General features: G+C 35.4%; 1 protein-coding gene across 1 annotated transcript in view; it reads right to left on the reverse strand.

The window, feature by feature from the left end:
• Nucleotides 1–8,163: 8,163 nt before the first annotated feature.
• FAM149A (family with sequence similarity 149 member A) overlaps nt 8,164–16,774 on the reverse strand; it is a 40,391-nt gene continuing 31,780 nt past the window's right edge. Inside the window, exons 9-14 of the mRNA XM_033104846.1 lie at nt 15,198–15,301; nt 14,513–14,722; nt 13,206–13,326; nt 11,888–12,016; nt 11,724–11,802; nt 8,164–9,485 (exon numbers count right to left, since the gene is read on the reverse strand). Of these exons, the coding sequence (XP_032960737.1) occupies nt 9,412–9,485; nt 11,724–11,802; nt 11,888–12,016; nt 13,206–13,326; nt 14,513–14,722; nt 15,198–15,301 (717 nt within the window). The 3' untranslated portion in view covers nt 8,164–9,411. The remainder of the gene's footprint in view (nt 9,486–11,723; nt 11,803–11,887; nt 12,017–13,205; nt 13,327–14,512; nt 14,723–15,197; nt 15,302–16,774) is intronic.

Consider the following 16,774-nt stretch of genomic DNA (forward strand, 5'->3'; position numbering starts at 1 on the left):
CTCTGTGGACAAAACAAGAATGTACAATCGCTGCCCACAAGAAGTGGAGCAAGAGGGGGGTGCTGCAGGCAGCAGCAAACATGAGCAAAGTGCTCCAAAGCAGAGAAGGGTATGATGAGTTCAAGAAGCTGTGTAGGGGCCACTGCTTGGAGCACAGCGTGGCTCATAGTAACTAGAACAAGATAATGTTCACAGGTAGCATGGAGCTAGCTTAATAAAACTTGACCGTGAAACTTAGAAGTTTTATCTTTATTTTGAAGGCAATTTGTGGGTGTGGAAGAGGGCACTGAAGGTCCTTTGAAAAGGGTCAACAAAATAAAAGCCTTGTTTCATTGTTTGCTGAGTCCTCTTTCCCCTGTTTTCCTTGTTACCAGGTAGGATCCTTCTCATACTGCCTTGGAATGCCAAAATTTCAGACTAAACCAGTCAGATGGCCAGGCATGGCTGAGAAACACTTGGGGACACCCTTCTATCTTGGCAACAAAGTACACAGTGTTGCATCTTAGATTGTCCACCCTGAAATGTAATGATGGTCTGTATCAGAAACATGGCATTGCCAATGTAGGTAAATGTGATGATTATCTACATTTGTAACCACTTTTATTCTCAGTTTCATGAACTAACTCAACTGTGTAGGAAGGTATCTCTCCTAACTTTCTCTCTGGAAGATTCATTCTATATTAAAGGACAAATTTCTTCTCACTTGGAAGATCTTTGCTACTCTCCCCTGCTTGAAATAAGTGCTTTTGAAAATTAAAGTCATGGGCCAGAATGTTGTAAGCCACAGGAAGTCTTTGCAAATGTTAAAATTTTGATTTTCTTCAATATTCTATCACTTGGTATGATTTCCAATATGAAAAAGATATTTAATTTAGATTATAAAAATAAATTCTGGCTGAATATAGACCTATATTATTTACATACTTACACATACCAGATCATTAGGGTAACAGGAAACTTTGTCATGAATTTTGAATCACAGACACCAAGATCAGATAAAGTGCACATTACTTAAACGTACTGTTTTATAAACAAACATCATCGCTTCTATGTAATTGCCACCTAGGCCATACAACAGAACATGAAATCATATTGTATGTACTCTTTTGCATCTGTCTTCTTAAACTCAGCATTAATTCTGTGAGATGAATCTATATTGCTGTATGTGTATATTTCTCCTATTTTTTCACAGTTGTATATTATTCCATTGTTTGACTAAACCACAATTTATTATCCATTTTATGACCAATGATTGTTTCAGTTATTTCATATATATTTATTATATTTCATTTCATATATATCCTGTCTATGGATAATCCTAATATAATCATTTTATTAAATTGATTCCTATGTATTTGATGTTTTTGAGGTATTATAAATTATATTTTTATATTTTAGCATCTATGTAATTGTTAGTATATAGAACATAAATGAATTGTTATGTTGACCTTGTATTCAATGAGCTTGCTAAAAATCATATATTGATTTTTTTAAGTATATCTATAGATTATTTTCGATTATCTACCTACATAATTATGGGTTGTGTTTTGTTTTTTGTGTATGTGAAGAATGAATTTTTTTTCTTTCTGCCCAAGTCTTAAGACTATATTTTAATCTTCCCCTATTGGACTGGCTAGGATATCCTGTATAATGATGAATGACCTTAGTGGTAGGAGAAAATGTTTTGTATTGTTTCTGATCTTAGTGGGTATTGTTCAGTATTTTAACATTAAGTATGAAGTTTGCTGTGGGTTTTTTTCTCCCCCTCCAAATATCCATAATCAGATGATAGTTTTTCCCTTGTCTTTCTAGTTTACTAGGAAACTTTATTATGAATGGATTTTTTTTAAACTTTTTCTGCATCTATTGAGAAAATCATATATTTGTTTCCCTTGACAACATTTCTTGCATTGAGTATTTTTCACATGATAGACCAAGCTTACATTTCTGAAATAAAAATAGATCTAATTTGGGTGGTATGTATTATCCATTTCATACCTAACTGATTTGATTTGTCACTATCTTGTTTATGAGTGTATCATCTATGTTCAGAGACAAGGCTGGCCTATAATTTCCTTTTTTTTTTTGTTTTTCTTGTAATATCCTTATCAGGTTTTATAGCAAGGTTATGCTAGCCTTACAAAATGACTTTCTGTTATCTTGAAAAAGGCTCTTTTATTGGTATTATTGATGCTGTTTTTTTCTCCTTAAATATGTATTTGCAAGGATTAACTATGGAAGTCATCAGGACTTGGAGTTCTCTTTGTGAGAATTTTAATAATAGATTTAAGTCTTATAATAAATGCAAATCCTTCCAGATTTTCTATATCTTTTTTGTCTGGTGATAAGTAATATTTTTCAAGGACTTTAAACATTTCATCTAAATCATCAAACAAAATTAGTCATAATATAATGGTCACATTTTAATATCTACAGGATCAGTAGTGATATGCCCATTTTTATTCCTGATATTCTTTTGTGCCTTCTCTCCTTTTTTCCTTCATCAGTCTTACTCTCAATTTTATAAATCTTTTCAAAAGCCAGCTTTTAGCTTTGTTGATTATTTTCCTTCTGGTGTACGTTTACTTTTAATTTTATTAATTTTTGTTCTTGTCATTATAATTTCAGGTCTTTTACTTTCTTTGCGATTATTTTGCAATTCTTTTTCTCCTCACTCTCCTCTCCCCTCCCCCTAGTAACCTCTATTCCTACTTTCTGTCTCTATGAATTTGCCTATTCTGGGAATGTCATGTAAGAGAAATCACAGACTATTTGTCCTTTTGTGTCTGGTTTATTTAATTTAGCATAGTTTTCAAGATTCATTCATGTATCAGAATTTCATTCTTTTTTAAGGCTGAATACTATTCTATTGCATGTATATACCACATTTCGTTTATCCATTCATCTGTTGATGGGCACGGGTTGTTTCCACCTTTGACTATTGTCAATAATGCTGTTAGGAGCATATTTTCATTATCATTATGCTTAAATATTTTATAATTTCTACTGTGATTTCTTCTTTAGCTAACAGATAATTTAGAATTGCATTGCTTAGTTTTCAAACATTTGTGAATTTTTGTTTATCTGTTACTTTTTCTAATTTAATTCTACATAATCAGAGAACATATTGAATGACTTCAATCCTTTGAAATTTGTTGAGACTTGCTTAATATCTTAACACGTAGTCTATTTTTCCCACATGGATTCAGAATCTTTCCTGCAATATCCCATTTTTTTTCCCTCTGTGCTTCCACCTGAATATTGTCTACTGACTGGTCTTCCAGTTTACTAATTCTCTTTTCTGTTACATCTAATTTAGCTATTGATTTCTTCAATTCAGTTATTGTATTATTCAGTTTTAGAACTTCAATTTGATTATTTTTCACAGATTCCAGTTCTCTGTTGAAATTATCTGTCATTTAATCTATTTTCCTGAACATACTAATCAAATTGTTTCATAGTTTGTACCTGATAATGCTAACGTCTTAATCACCTATGGGTCTGTTTTTATTTTCTGTTTCTTTTAAATTTGGCCCTATTTCCTGAGCTGTTAATTTTGGATTGAATGTCATACATTGTATATGAAAAATCATAGAAACTCTGGGTGATGTTCTTTATTCAGAGAGGACTATTTTTTTTTTTTCTGGCAGTCAGATAAAATATAGGCTGGCCATCTTGATCTAAACAGGGGTTACATTTATTCTAGGTTCTACTACGAGTGTTTTCAGGAACTGTCTATTCTGAGTGTGCTTTTACTCCTAGAGTGTAGTCCTTCAAGAATGTCAATTCAAAGACTGGGGCATTTCTCAAGGGCCTCGTGAACTTCTCACAAACCCTAGAATGTTACTTTTTTCTTGGTTTCTATGCCTCATGCTATTAATCTCAAAGACGCTGATGGGCGGAAAAGAGTGGCCAACAGTGACAAAATAGAGCTCACCTCAATGTATTTTCCCTGTCTCTGAATTTGCTCTTTCAAGTTTGTGACTGCCTTTTTTGCTTTTCCTCCAAATAATTATTTCTTGTCCATTTACATCATTTAATAGTTATTCTCAGTGGAAGGGTGAGTTTGTTACAAACTATTCTTTCATACTCAGTAGTAGAATGTCTCCGCATTTATTTTTAAAGTCACCTTGGTTGTATATATTTTTTAAATATTTTGTCTTGAAGATAAAACTTTCATCCATAAACACTCTACCACATCCCTAAATTCGGGAGAACCTCCTTGAGAAAATTTAGCCTTCTCTGACTGTTGCTTCTGAATTATAAATTAATATTCCCTCAGCTCTGCCAGCTCTTCTTTAAATTTCAATTGGGATATGCTCCCCATATATTCCAGAGGGCATTTTAGCTATCTTTCTTTTTTGGTTCAGCATTCTTAAACCAAATAATGAAGACATTCATCAAGATGAACATTACTAGGAAACAAGTACATGTGCATGCACACACACACACACACACACACACACACAATGAAACAAATAACAGGACAAGTATTGGGGGAAATTTTGTTTTCAGACCTCAGATTATTTTCTTTACAGAACTAAAACCTAGTTATAGGTTATCTTAAATAGAATATCTTACCAGGCAAACATTCCTAGTTCCATTTTCCTCTTATTTTTCACTCCTCCCTCCTTTTTAATGCACACATGGTTAGGTGCACAGATGGATCCAATACACTCGTACGCACAGAGGCTTCTGTGTCTATGGTTGCTTCAACCACATTCCTCCCACTATAGGCTCTCCCTAAACTAGAAGCTTCTACATAAGGAGCTTCAGAGGAGAGTCTATTGGAAAGATATATGAAGTGGAGGTAAGAAACTATTTTTACAATTTTGTTAAAGTAAGGAATTAACACATTTTTAGGTACAAGGACTTGTAAATTATCCAATATTGGTGAAGTCTGAACTGAACATGCTCCTATATCTCAAATTATCCCATCTACTTAGGCCTTCCAAAGGACATTGCTCTAGCAACTTTCTTCCTTCTTTCCTGTAGCATAAGTTTTCCCTCCTACCAAATCATTCTCAACATGCGATTTCTCCCTTCTGAAATCCACTCTTGAATTCTCCCTCTAGGATCTATTCCTCTGCTGCCCTTTACAGAAAAATCCTCAAAAGACTGTCCATGCCTATTGTCTTCAGTTCCTTTCCACTTATTCTCTCCTGAATCCTCTGCAAACAGGCGTTTCATCGTCTCCATTCCACTAATACTGATCTTGTCAGAGACATCAATATCTTCCCTGTGGTAAAATCTTTTAAGTCATTTCTCAGACCCTATTTAACTTGTCTTATCAACAGCTTTCAACATATTCAAGTCCTTATCACTTCCTTGAAAAACTTTTCCTTCCATTTGACTTTAAGGATTCCACATCCTCCTGATTTTCATTCTCCCTAACCATTCTTTCTCAGTCTGTTTTGCTAGTTTCTCTTCACATCCCGTATCTCTATATGTTATTAATAAAATGCCCAGGGCTCAGAACTCTCTTTCCCCTTGCTTCTTTATACTCGCTCTCCATTTAGTACTTAAAGACCATATTTCACCCATTTCAGTACTTAAATACCATCTGTATGTTCATAATTGCCAGATGTATACTTCTAACCTATACCTCTTCTCTAAACCTTAGGTACAGTGTCCCACATACCTCAACATCTCCCCTGAGGCATCTAATAGGAATCTCAAACATAACATGTCTCAGCATGCTTCTAAATGTGCTCCTCTTGAATTCTTTCTGATTTCAGTAAATGACAACACCATCTTTCCAAGTGTTAAGCCAAAGTCTTGGAGTCAATCGTGATTCTTCCTTTAGTCACACTCCATATCCAATCTCATAACAAATCCCATTGGCTCAAATTTCATAACATATCCAAAGTCCCTGGACTTCTCAACATCTACACCAGTATCATTTGATGAAAACATCACCTCATGTCAGATTACATCACTCTGTCCTCAAAACTTTCCAGTCTCTTCCTATTATAATTTCAAAGGCCAAAAAGCGATACTAATCACTCAGCTCCTATTACTTCACTGATCAGCTCCTGCTATGCATTCTCTTGCAAATTCCATTCTATGTCCCAGTGTTCTTGAAACCACCAGCTATGCTCCTGTTTTGAGCCTGTGTGTTTTTTCCTCTGTCTAGAATTCTCTTTTCATTTCTACATGGCTTCTTTTCTCATCTCCTTTGCATCTTTGCTCACAAATTACTACTGCAAGAAAGCCTTCCCTGACTATCCTATCTGAAGTTGCAGCTCTCTCTACTCTGTCACCTTGCCCTGTTTTATGTTTTTAATAGCACTTATTGCAATCTGACCTTATATTATGTTTCTACTGATTTGTTTCTAGGCTGTCTGCACTGGAATTTAAGTTCTATAAGGGCAAACATTTATTTTGTTTATTCCAATGCTTACAACAGAATCTTAATACAAAGAAGGGGCTTGATAACTATTTGATACAAAAAGTCAATCCATAATAATGACTTTTTATGAATGTAAAGAATTTCTGAAAACTTTTGCAACACTTTATATTTCATTAAAAATTAAATAAAAATCCTGAACAATGATCTGTAATTATAAAGCAATGACATTAAAAATATATCCAAATGATTTATGACATGAAAATGCACCTCTTAACTGATAGTAATTACATTCTAGTTAATAATAACGTCAATATGTATACTTCCTTTTATATTAAATTTATAAAATCAAGCAATTTTTTGTGGTATTTTACATGTATTTATATTATTTTTAAATCCCTTCTTTGGTTTTGGATAAATTAATAGACATTTTAATTAATGCAGTCACTAATTTAAAAATTGATCTCAGGAGTAATTCAGTTTGCCTTTTTCAATTTTTAACAGAGAAATACTAAGGTAAGACTCATTTATCAAAGATTATTATGAAGACACTGCCCTAAATTTTACCTAATCATTTTAAAAAGCATCATCCTTTATATATCTATTTACTAACCTCTAAATCTCATTTAACCTATAATGAAATATTATCTTTAATACAGGTCAAGTCAGTGGCAGAGCCAATTCTTTATGTTATCTCCAAAATAGTACTTTATCTTCGAAATGAAAATGTTTAGGAGATATGAATCAAGATTACTATACTTGGTTCTATTTTCTTAAGTTTTATATATATATATATATATATGTATATATATATATATAATATATATACACACACATATATATACACATATATACATATGTGTGTATATATGTATATGTGTGTGTGTGTGTGTGTGTGTATATATATATATATATATATTTCACTTTTTGCAAAACCGCAAAGCCAAACAAAATAAAGCTACCATAAAATCTATTCATTGGTCTCCATGAAAAAAATAATTAATCTTTTCTCCTCTACCTAATATTAGTATAGGATGCATATCAATCCTTTTCCCTTCTAAAAATTCTGGCCTGATTAGGGAAGGAATTGGATGGTTCCTTGAAATTGATATACAATAGCCTGAAATAGTTTTGAAAAAGCAGGGTGGAGAGACATGTCACATTTAGCAGTAATTATGGACCAGAGAGCACCTAACCAGAGACCTTTAGGAACAGGAGCTCCAAACTGCTCACATGTCTAGAAATTCCTCACATTTGACAACTGTAAAATCAAAACTAATGATTTCTCTTGAAAGTTTCTATACTTAATGTTTAGGGATAGTTTGAAAATTTTTTGTGTGAGTAAATAAACAATTAGGAGTATTCCTTAGAGTTATGGAGATGTAGCCATCCAAAAGAGCTATAGATAAAGTGATCATTCTCATGTCTACTCCCCAACATGTTCCATTACTATAGAAAAATCAAGTAGAGAATGTAAAGGAGAAAGTATCAATTGGAGGCAAGGCTCTAGGGTCATTTTTTTTTTTTTGTCAGTCTCTGATGATGCACACTAATTCCAGTCCCAACACATTAATTTTTCAGACTTCTATAAGCAGGAAACAACTCTCTCTTCTTTCAACCAGAAATATGTCTGAAAATAATTTATTACACATTTATACAATTATATATGTATATATATAGTTTGACTTTGGATTAATGAAAATTTGATCGATAGAATATAATTACCTGATAGAAAAGAAGAAATTATGGCAATTTGAGACTAGAGAATATCAAAATATATAAGGATTTAAATCACTACGAAGGAAAACAGTGGAGAAGGGGAGGAAAAGAAAAATGACCCTAAAGCCTTGCCTCCAACTGGTCATTTCTTCTTTGCATTCTCTATTCCATCTTTTAATTCATGTCAAATAGGGATACATGCTATGAAGAAAAATAAAGCAGGGCAAGAGAACAGAGAGGGGAGGGAGATGTGGCTTTAGCAGAAAGATCAGGGAAGACTTTATTGCACAGGTGACATTTGAGCAAAGATCAGAAGATCAGGTTGTGATGAAATCAAGAAGATGCTGCTGCAAAGCCTTCCCACCAGTGGATGAACACTATTTATTTATTTATTATTTTTTATTGGGGAACAGTGCATTTTTCCAGGGCCCATCAGCTCCAAGTCATTGTCCTTCAATCTAGTTGTGGAGGGTGAAGCTCACTGGCCCATGTGGAAATCGAACCGGCAACCCTGTTGTTCAGAGCTCGCGCTCTAACCAACGGAGCCCTCCGGCCACTCCTGGATGAACTCTTTAATTGTAAACAATAAAGATGAAACCATAGCAATATTATTTTAATTATGTTTATATTCATAATTAAAATCAATCAACTGATTTTAAAAATCAATAAGTTTGGGATACTTCTAAATAGACTGCCTGAATATGAACACAAAAACTAATAAAACAAGATTGGCTTAGAAGACTTAGCCACTGATATTCCTCAAAAGGGTTCATGACTAAAGTACTTTTTTAAAAAGGTATAAGAAAGTCAGCAGAATGATTAGAACAATATGATTCTTAGTCAAACTGGCATATCATACCAAAGATGACTTTGCTATTTTCTAAAGAATGGAATAATATCTATTACTGAACAGGATTTTGATGGATTTAATAATAGAATGAGACAAAAAAATCTCAAAACACAAAGTTACAAAATGGCGTACTCCTATCTAACATACTCTCTCATATTAAGTAGTGAGTGAATATGTACACTAATTATATGTATATCTGTGTATAATTCATAAAAGGGTGGATTATCAACACAAATTCTTCTGAGCAAAGCGCAAAGAATGCTTATTAGAATGCTTCCAATAAAGAAGAAAGTTGGTGAGTTTGACTTGTATTCTCTTTACAAAGCAAAGTGTTCAAAATTATTTGTTTGCATTTCTCTCAGATAGTCTAACATCTCAGACTGTCAGACAATCAGATACATAATATAATACTTATTCTTCCATTTTTCAAGTGATAAATGATGTGCTGGGGCTTTGAATGCTCCAAAACAAGTGTATTTCTGGTGAAGTAACATCAAGATGCCACTTGGAATCTCTTTCTTACAGTCAAAGTTGTCTTCTGAAAAGATTTAGGTGGATATTGTGAACCTGAAACACCAACCAAAAAGTAATTCTTATTAAAATGTTGAAAATTCCAGCTCTCAAAAGGATTGTTTTGTATATTCCATGCAGATGATTTTTTTAAAAGAAAAAACGTTATTTTTATGTCACTTTTAAATAAACGAGAAAATAGTCACATGCAAAAATTGCCATTTGGGGTGCTGAGAAGAAGGAAGGTGCTCCTCTCCTACCAAGACCAGGTGCTGGCCATGTATCCTTCCAGAGCTGGTGGGTTTGCAGGACATTTCTCCCCAGAGATGGATCCCTAAGGCCCAGGAAGTCGAATAGGGAGCTCTGGCAGCTCTACTACTTCACAGGGGCAGAAGCAAAATCAGCTGCTTTCCCACTTGGGGACACCCCCTCAGCTTCTCCCTTCATTTTTTGCTGCCACAGAACAAATATTGATAAGTTAATAGCTCCTGGTGCTTTTTGACTTAGAAGCAAAAGTAAGAAAGAGACCACATGTCTGCTTGTCAGAGAAAATAGATAAATAAATCCTCAGAAGTAGAGGAATAGCTCTCCTAATGTACCCTCATGTGTATAAAAATGAAAAAGGCTTCTGATTATCAATACTAGGAGTTGTCACAAAGTGTTTGAGAAGAGACGATACTGACTTAGTATTTGGTGAAAAATTAAGAGTGCAGATTTCAAACAAATTCAGAGCCCGGTTCCATCTCCTAACCTCTACTCTTGTGTGCCCAACCAACTAGTAGAAATCTCCACTTTGCACTCATGCTGCCGTCCACATCTCCAAAATTGAATTCATCAGTATTCCCCGAGTTCCCTTTTTCAGCACCATCCACAGAATCATATTTATCAGCCTTCACTCCTTTCTCTCTCACATCCCACAGAATGTCCATCCTGATTTGGCAGTTCATGCTTCCTTCAGGATGCTTCTCTACCCCTTTACCCGCCTGCATGTCCAGACAGGTGGCCCTGTTCACCCATGCTCATAGCCCTTTCCTTCTTCCCCACTAGACTCAATGTTCCTTGAGGCATAGACCAAAACATCCTTGGTGTTTGAATCTCAGCCTTTAGCACAGAACTTGGCATAGAGTGAGCACTTAGTCCAGTGTTATTTATTAATAAACTAACTCAGATGTCTCCTTTCCCCTTGACCATCTACACTTAACGTTAAGAGCAATACCTGATAATATTGCATGGCTGTCGTTTAGAGAAAGAACTGTTGTCACTGACCACGACAGCTAACACTGCTAGGGGGAAAAAAGACAAAAAAACAACCAAAAGGTACAGCAGCCTAGAGCTATTAAACATAGGAGAACAATCTCAATGGGCTAAAGAATCTTTGACATCACTCTGTTATAGAACTCTAGAAGGGCTGATGTAAACAGTGACAAACCTGTATTGTCCCAATGCTTAAGATTTGCTAAATTTAAAATTGTAATATATGAAGTATTTTGCTTAAAACAGCAAATTATCCTTTACATTTCAGGTGATCTATAATACAAATGTTCATAATTTTTGAGCAAACAATATCTGCCTGGCATCCAGCTAGGTCCTCTCCGTACATTTTCCCGATAATTATTTTATCCACCTAGCCCGTTATAAAAGAAGAAACTGACACCCAGAGAGGTTGAGGCACCCCGAAGATTGCTCAGCTGGTAGGTGGTAGAGTCAGGATGGAAACAGCATTCAATTCCACAGTGGCACACCTCGTGACAATGCTATGTTGCCTCCTTAAACACAAATATTGATAGTAGTTTTGAAAATTAAAACCCCATTCGCTTGAATTCAGGCTACAAACTTTACTCTTCAAAGAGTATACTTACCTGTAAAACTCTACATTATAAAATAATTAGAATATATGCATTAATTTTATCAAGCATTTTTCTAGGTAAATGTTCAAGGATAATCTAAGATTAGGGTTTAATCGAGAAGAAAAGCATAGAAACTCTACAGCAGAGCGGGACACTAATTTCTCCTGACTCATAACGTATCATTTTCCTTTTTTAAGAGGGAGCGCCCTAAGTTAATTAAGGACATTTAGGCATTTTCCCCCCCTTTATGGCCAACATCAGCTAAGTGCTTCTCTTTGCAGTTTTGCCCTTTAAAGAGATTTCTGAGTTCTGGGCATAGACCACAAACATTTGTTATTTCCTCTTACGTGGCCAAAACAGTCTTATCAAGGTAGAAAACCTTCAATTTCTCTTTCCAAAAGTTGACTTCATACATTACATCATTTATTTACACGTGGAGAACACTGACCTGTCAGAAAACCTTGACCTGTCCAGGTATGACCAGCAAACTCCATCAGTGTCAATGAACCTTTTTGAGGACTGTCTGACTGTTTAGAAGAAAAATAAAATGAGGGATGAGTTTTATTGTTTCATTTATTTTAAAAACTAAAGTATGGTTAACACAGAACCTACCTGAAATGTATGGGTTGTGCTGGGCCTTGAAAACTGTTCCATGGTCAGAGATCTTTCTCGAAGAGGTGATCGTTCTATACTATCAGGTATTGCACTTAACACACGGTTTTGTGCATGTCTTCCTCTGTACTAAATGAAAGAGAGTATGCTCTTTTTTTAAAAAATGCAATCTTTAAAAAGACAAAAAAAAGCTTATATATGCTTCAGTCGCTCATTTAGTCATTCATTTATTCGCTTATTTGAAAACTTATTTATATATTGCTAAGAACAAGGTCTACTAAGCGTAAATATCAAAATATATTTCAATTGTGTAATTGCATTACTCAACCTAATAAAATGGCTGTGTCCTAATAGGTAAATATGGATTGAAAACCTTAACCACATAAAATTCTTCTTATTAAATTATAATAGAAATGTAATTCTGCATTTGTGAAGCATCAAACATTTTTTAAGGTGGTGTTTGCCTTCTTTTATGATTTCACTCTAAGCTACAATATTTTAAGTAAGGTTAAACATTAAAGTTTTGCCTATCTTGCCTTCTAGGATTGCGTTTTAGTGCTATGCTCAAGGAGGCACAAGGAATGCATAAGAAAACATTGCCTCAGTTGTTTTTCTCTCTCTAGGACTTTAGGTTCCCAGAACTGGAGGGCACAAGTTACTTGTATCAGAGCAAAGTGAGCAGTCATTATAAAATCTGGTGACGTATACTACCAACAGCATACCTTCCCAAGACCTTTTGCAATTGTATGGCTGAGTTGCTCTTGGGTGAGGAAGATATCACCTCTACGTTGCAATAAACATGGGAAAGTTAGCTGTAAAAATAAGGGCTGATAAAAACAGCAGGGGTATTTTACAGAGTTAATTTATGTCAGGCTTTATGAAACATCTATAAATTCATTTAATCCTTATAACAATTCTTTGAGGTAGGAATCATTATTACCCTTTTGTAGAAGGCAAAAATTGAGGCTTAGAGAGATTATTTGAACCAAATTACACAGAGTTTGTGTGCAGGACTGAAACACAGATCTTCCTGACCTCACCTTTATGCTATTTTCTCCACTACACATCCTGACCACCAGAGAGTTTCTTGACACCTACACTTTCTAATTTAGTTGAAGCCATTTTTTATTTCACCAAATAATAAATTAACCCTCCCACCCCCTGTAAATTCTCACAAGCCATTTACTTTCAGGAAGCAGATTATGGAGACATTTTATGTTAATGGTTTCACTTCGAAACACCAAGATTATATTTTGTTTGTTTGTTTTCCAATAGACTATCTAAATGGTGCACTTAAATACAATGACATCTGTCTTACAGACACAGGGCGAGATGCAGGAGCTGCCACATTCTGTTCAGCAGTCTCTGAGCCTATTGGAGGTAACCTGCTCCGTGAGGTCTGGACTGGTGGGGAGGACACGTGGTCTATGCCCGTTTGCCTGTAAATATAACAACATGTAAGTGAGCACCAAGGTGCAAAGACAGACAGGACAGACCTTACCACAAAGCTCCTCATCTGAGCTGTTAATCACAGTCTGCCTTCCAAAAAGAAATGATCTGAATTTCAGCAAGACAAATGTGGAGAGGGGACTTCCCACCACCTCCAGTCACCTTCTCCTTGTTTAACAATGACTGTCAACACATATTTACTGAGTGCTCAGCTACGCTAGCCACTGTGCAGAACAGAGAAGTAATTGAAAGTCTAGTTCCTCTCCTTAAGGAGCTTACAAATTATTGGAAACGTGAAGTAATTAGAGCACAGTGCAATGCAATTTATATAATAAAGTGCTATAGTATATGGTTCTGAAAACAGGTACTGTAGACATTTAGGGAATGGAGTGATCAATGAAGGACAAAAGTAGTTAGTATAAATGTGCAAGGCCGAGATGAGGAAAACTACAAAACTTTATGTAAGGTCATAAAAAGGACAGGCAAAATGTGTTCTTTAATGGGAAAACTAAGTATCGTGAAAATGTCAGCTACCCCTACATTTTCAATAGACTTCATACTATGAAGTCCAATGTAACACTTTTAAAAACTTGACAACCATGTTGTAAAGTTTATTTGTCAGGATGGGTGAGTAAATTTTAATAAAAGAAAGGAATGATAATAGGATGGCTTCCCTACCAGATGTTAACACTGAAAAATTAAATTGTCTGGTTCATGCAGACAATAGAGATGAATATTCTAGAAACAGATCCTAATTTATTTATTAAATAATAAAGTCTTGAAAGAGTCCAATTCCTGCTTAAGCATTGGCAGTTGCTTGTGCCTCCCAACCTTATAAGAGGACCTAAGTACAGCCCCTTTAATAACTTCCTCCCTTGCTGATGGTCCAGGCTGTGGTCTCCCAGGCTAGATAGCACCGTGGGGATGCTTATGAGTTACTTAGCTGTGATACAGCTAAATTATACAGCTAAGTATACCACTGGAACAAAATTCATGTTAAATATTCAAATGTTAAATATTCAATTCATGTTAAATATTCAAATTAATGAATTACTTAGAAAAGTATCCACATGAATTTGATAGAGGATGCTTTTCTGGAGTAATCCATAAGCTCTAAGTGACAAGCATCCCTGCCCTCTGTGTCCTTTGGTTTACCATGAGTAAAAGAAGACTTACAGTTTTGTTCCCCTAAGAACTTCATCACTGTACACATTGGGGGTTTTCATTCTCTGTGAGTTTGCAGTAAGAGAAGGCAGCCACCTATGGGCCGGTGTTTTCTTTGCAGAAGTCTGTAGCCCTCGAGTATCTGAGATTCGTTCCAGGCGGTGCCGTGCCAAAGAAAGAGCACTGGCTCTTACGCCCAATGATTTGTCCTCTTGTTCGTTCCTGGTGGGGGTGGGGGGCAATCAAGTCAATTACTCAGATGTAAGCAATGCAACAGCAGGAGACATATATAATTGCCTAATACTACACACTGTCTATAACAGTGCCTGGCTCCTGGAAGATATTCCTAATGATGTGTTGACAATCATTTCCAATTCAAGTTCAATTTCAATGAAGAATCACTGACAGGGAAAAAAAGATCTTAGTTCCCATTGTTTGTATAGCCCATAAGATTAAGACTTCACAGCTGCATTCCATTTCTCTTCTGTGCTCCAACCTAAGAGTAATCCTTTTATGTTTGATATTAGAACAGTGTGGTTATTCCTTCATGGGGGCTACATCCTGACCAGAATGTGCTCAGGCACACAGGCAGCAGGGGACTGAATGTGATTTTCATTCTCTCATGTCCTCTGTAATGTTCTATGTGCTCCTGTGTCCGGCGCAGGGAGGAGGTTGGGTGATTATTTCTTATACATACTGTGGTCTATCTGCAAAATAGGTAGGTCTCTGCTGAAGTGGTTTTGCTTGAATTATCATCACACCATTCAAATCACTGTAAAAATTGTTGGAGAAGCGATGAATCTGAGAAAAGTAAAAACGATAAAAATTAAAAAGCATCCAGTGCTATTGCAATTACTGATGCCTGTCAGAAATCGGCAAGAAAATGGCACACTTGAGCTGGCTAATTTGAGAACCTTTTAATAAAGGGATTATTTTTTATAAAGAAGTGTGGAAAGAGAAATTAATAAGGAACAGCTTAATTGTCCAAAGCTTGTAACAGTGAGGACACAGGCCACACCCAGGCCGGGAGCAGTGAGAAGTGAAGGAGAGGTTCCTGGAATCTGGAGAAGGTAGCTGCCAGAAGAAATGCCACCAATGTGTCAGACAAACCAAGAGAGAAGCAAAACCAGGCCCCACTCTCCCAACAGCTGCAGGGCAAGGGAGCCCTGTAATGCAGCCAGCTGCCAGGGCACACCTGGGTGAAGAAGGTACAGAGAGTATCTGGAGAAATACAACCAGGATGTCCCAGGTCCTAACTGGTCTGCTTGCTCGGACCTGTTTTCTTACCCTGTCCATCATAGCTTGCCCCATTAGCTTCCCAGGAGAAGCAAGATAGCCTGGGAAAAACCCGAGCACCACATCTCAAAGGTTTAAATTTGAATCCCAGTTCTAACTGCTTCCTGGTTGGTGACCTCGAAAAGATTACTTTGGAGTTTTGATTCCTAAATGTTTTAATTGGGGATAATGACACCTACTTCAGAGAGTTGTTATGAGAACTAAATTAGATAACATTGGTGAAAGCAGGAAGGAAAGGTTAAATAATCAGTTCTCTATTCGGTCCCTTAATATGTCCAACTAGGATTTAAAATAATATTTAGATCTAGACAAATAGGATATCTGAAACTAGAATTCTGTTCTAGTTCAATAGATATAGCAACCACAATCACACTTTCCTCATGTTGAATATATGAAAAAGAAACATTAAAGGAATAAATTAAAACCTACTATAATTACCATTAGGATGCTTTGATTATTTCAAATAGGTGCTATTAGTATTTAAGTTTTACTTTTAACTTTTACTTTAACTTCATTTTCTTTTAGCATTTATCCAAATGCAAACTTCAAAATAGATGTAAAAAAAATTTTTTTTTAAACTATAAAAACAAAATATCTGTAAAAAATTCCTTAGACCTTAAATTTTCCATTTCTCAAGTTTATTTTGCCTGACATTTAAAGGTTATTTTCTATGTCATTATCAACTGTTCATTTTTACACAATTCATACTCCATATTTGAATGTGCAAAGTGGGAAATACTGTTGAACCACTCAGAGCAGTTTCAAGAGACCAGTAAAATACAATAAGCCAGCAGTGATTCCAAAAGTTTCTTGTGAACAGCAAAAACAAAGAAGACTTTTATAAAGTCTTTACACCACAAAATAAAACAATCCTATTAGATATTTCTGCTCCCTGAACCATGTGCCCTATTCAGGCATATGTCCTTTCAAACTTACAAACATGTTGTTTATTTGCACCTATGCTGGGTGCATATTTGT

The sequence above is a fragment of the Rhinolophus ferrumequinum genome, chromosome 4 (assembly GCF_004115265.2).
Source record: "Rhinolophus ferrumequinum isolate MPI-CBG mRhiFer1 chromosome 4, mRhiFer1_v1.p, whole genome shotgun sequence".
Lineage (NCBI taxonomy): Eukaryota > Metazoa > Chordata > Mammalia > Chiroptera > Rhinolophidae > Rhinolophus > Rhinolophus ferrumequinum.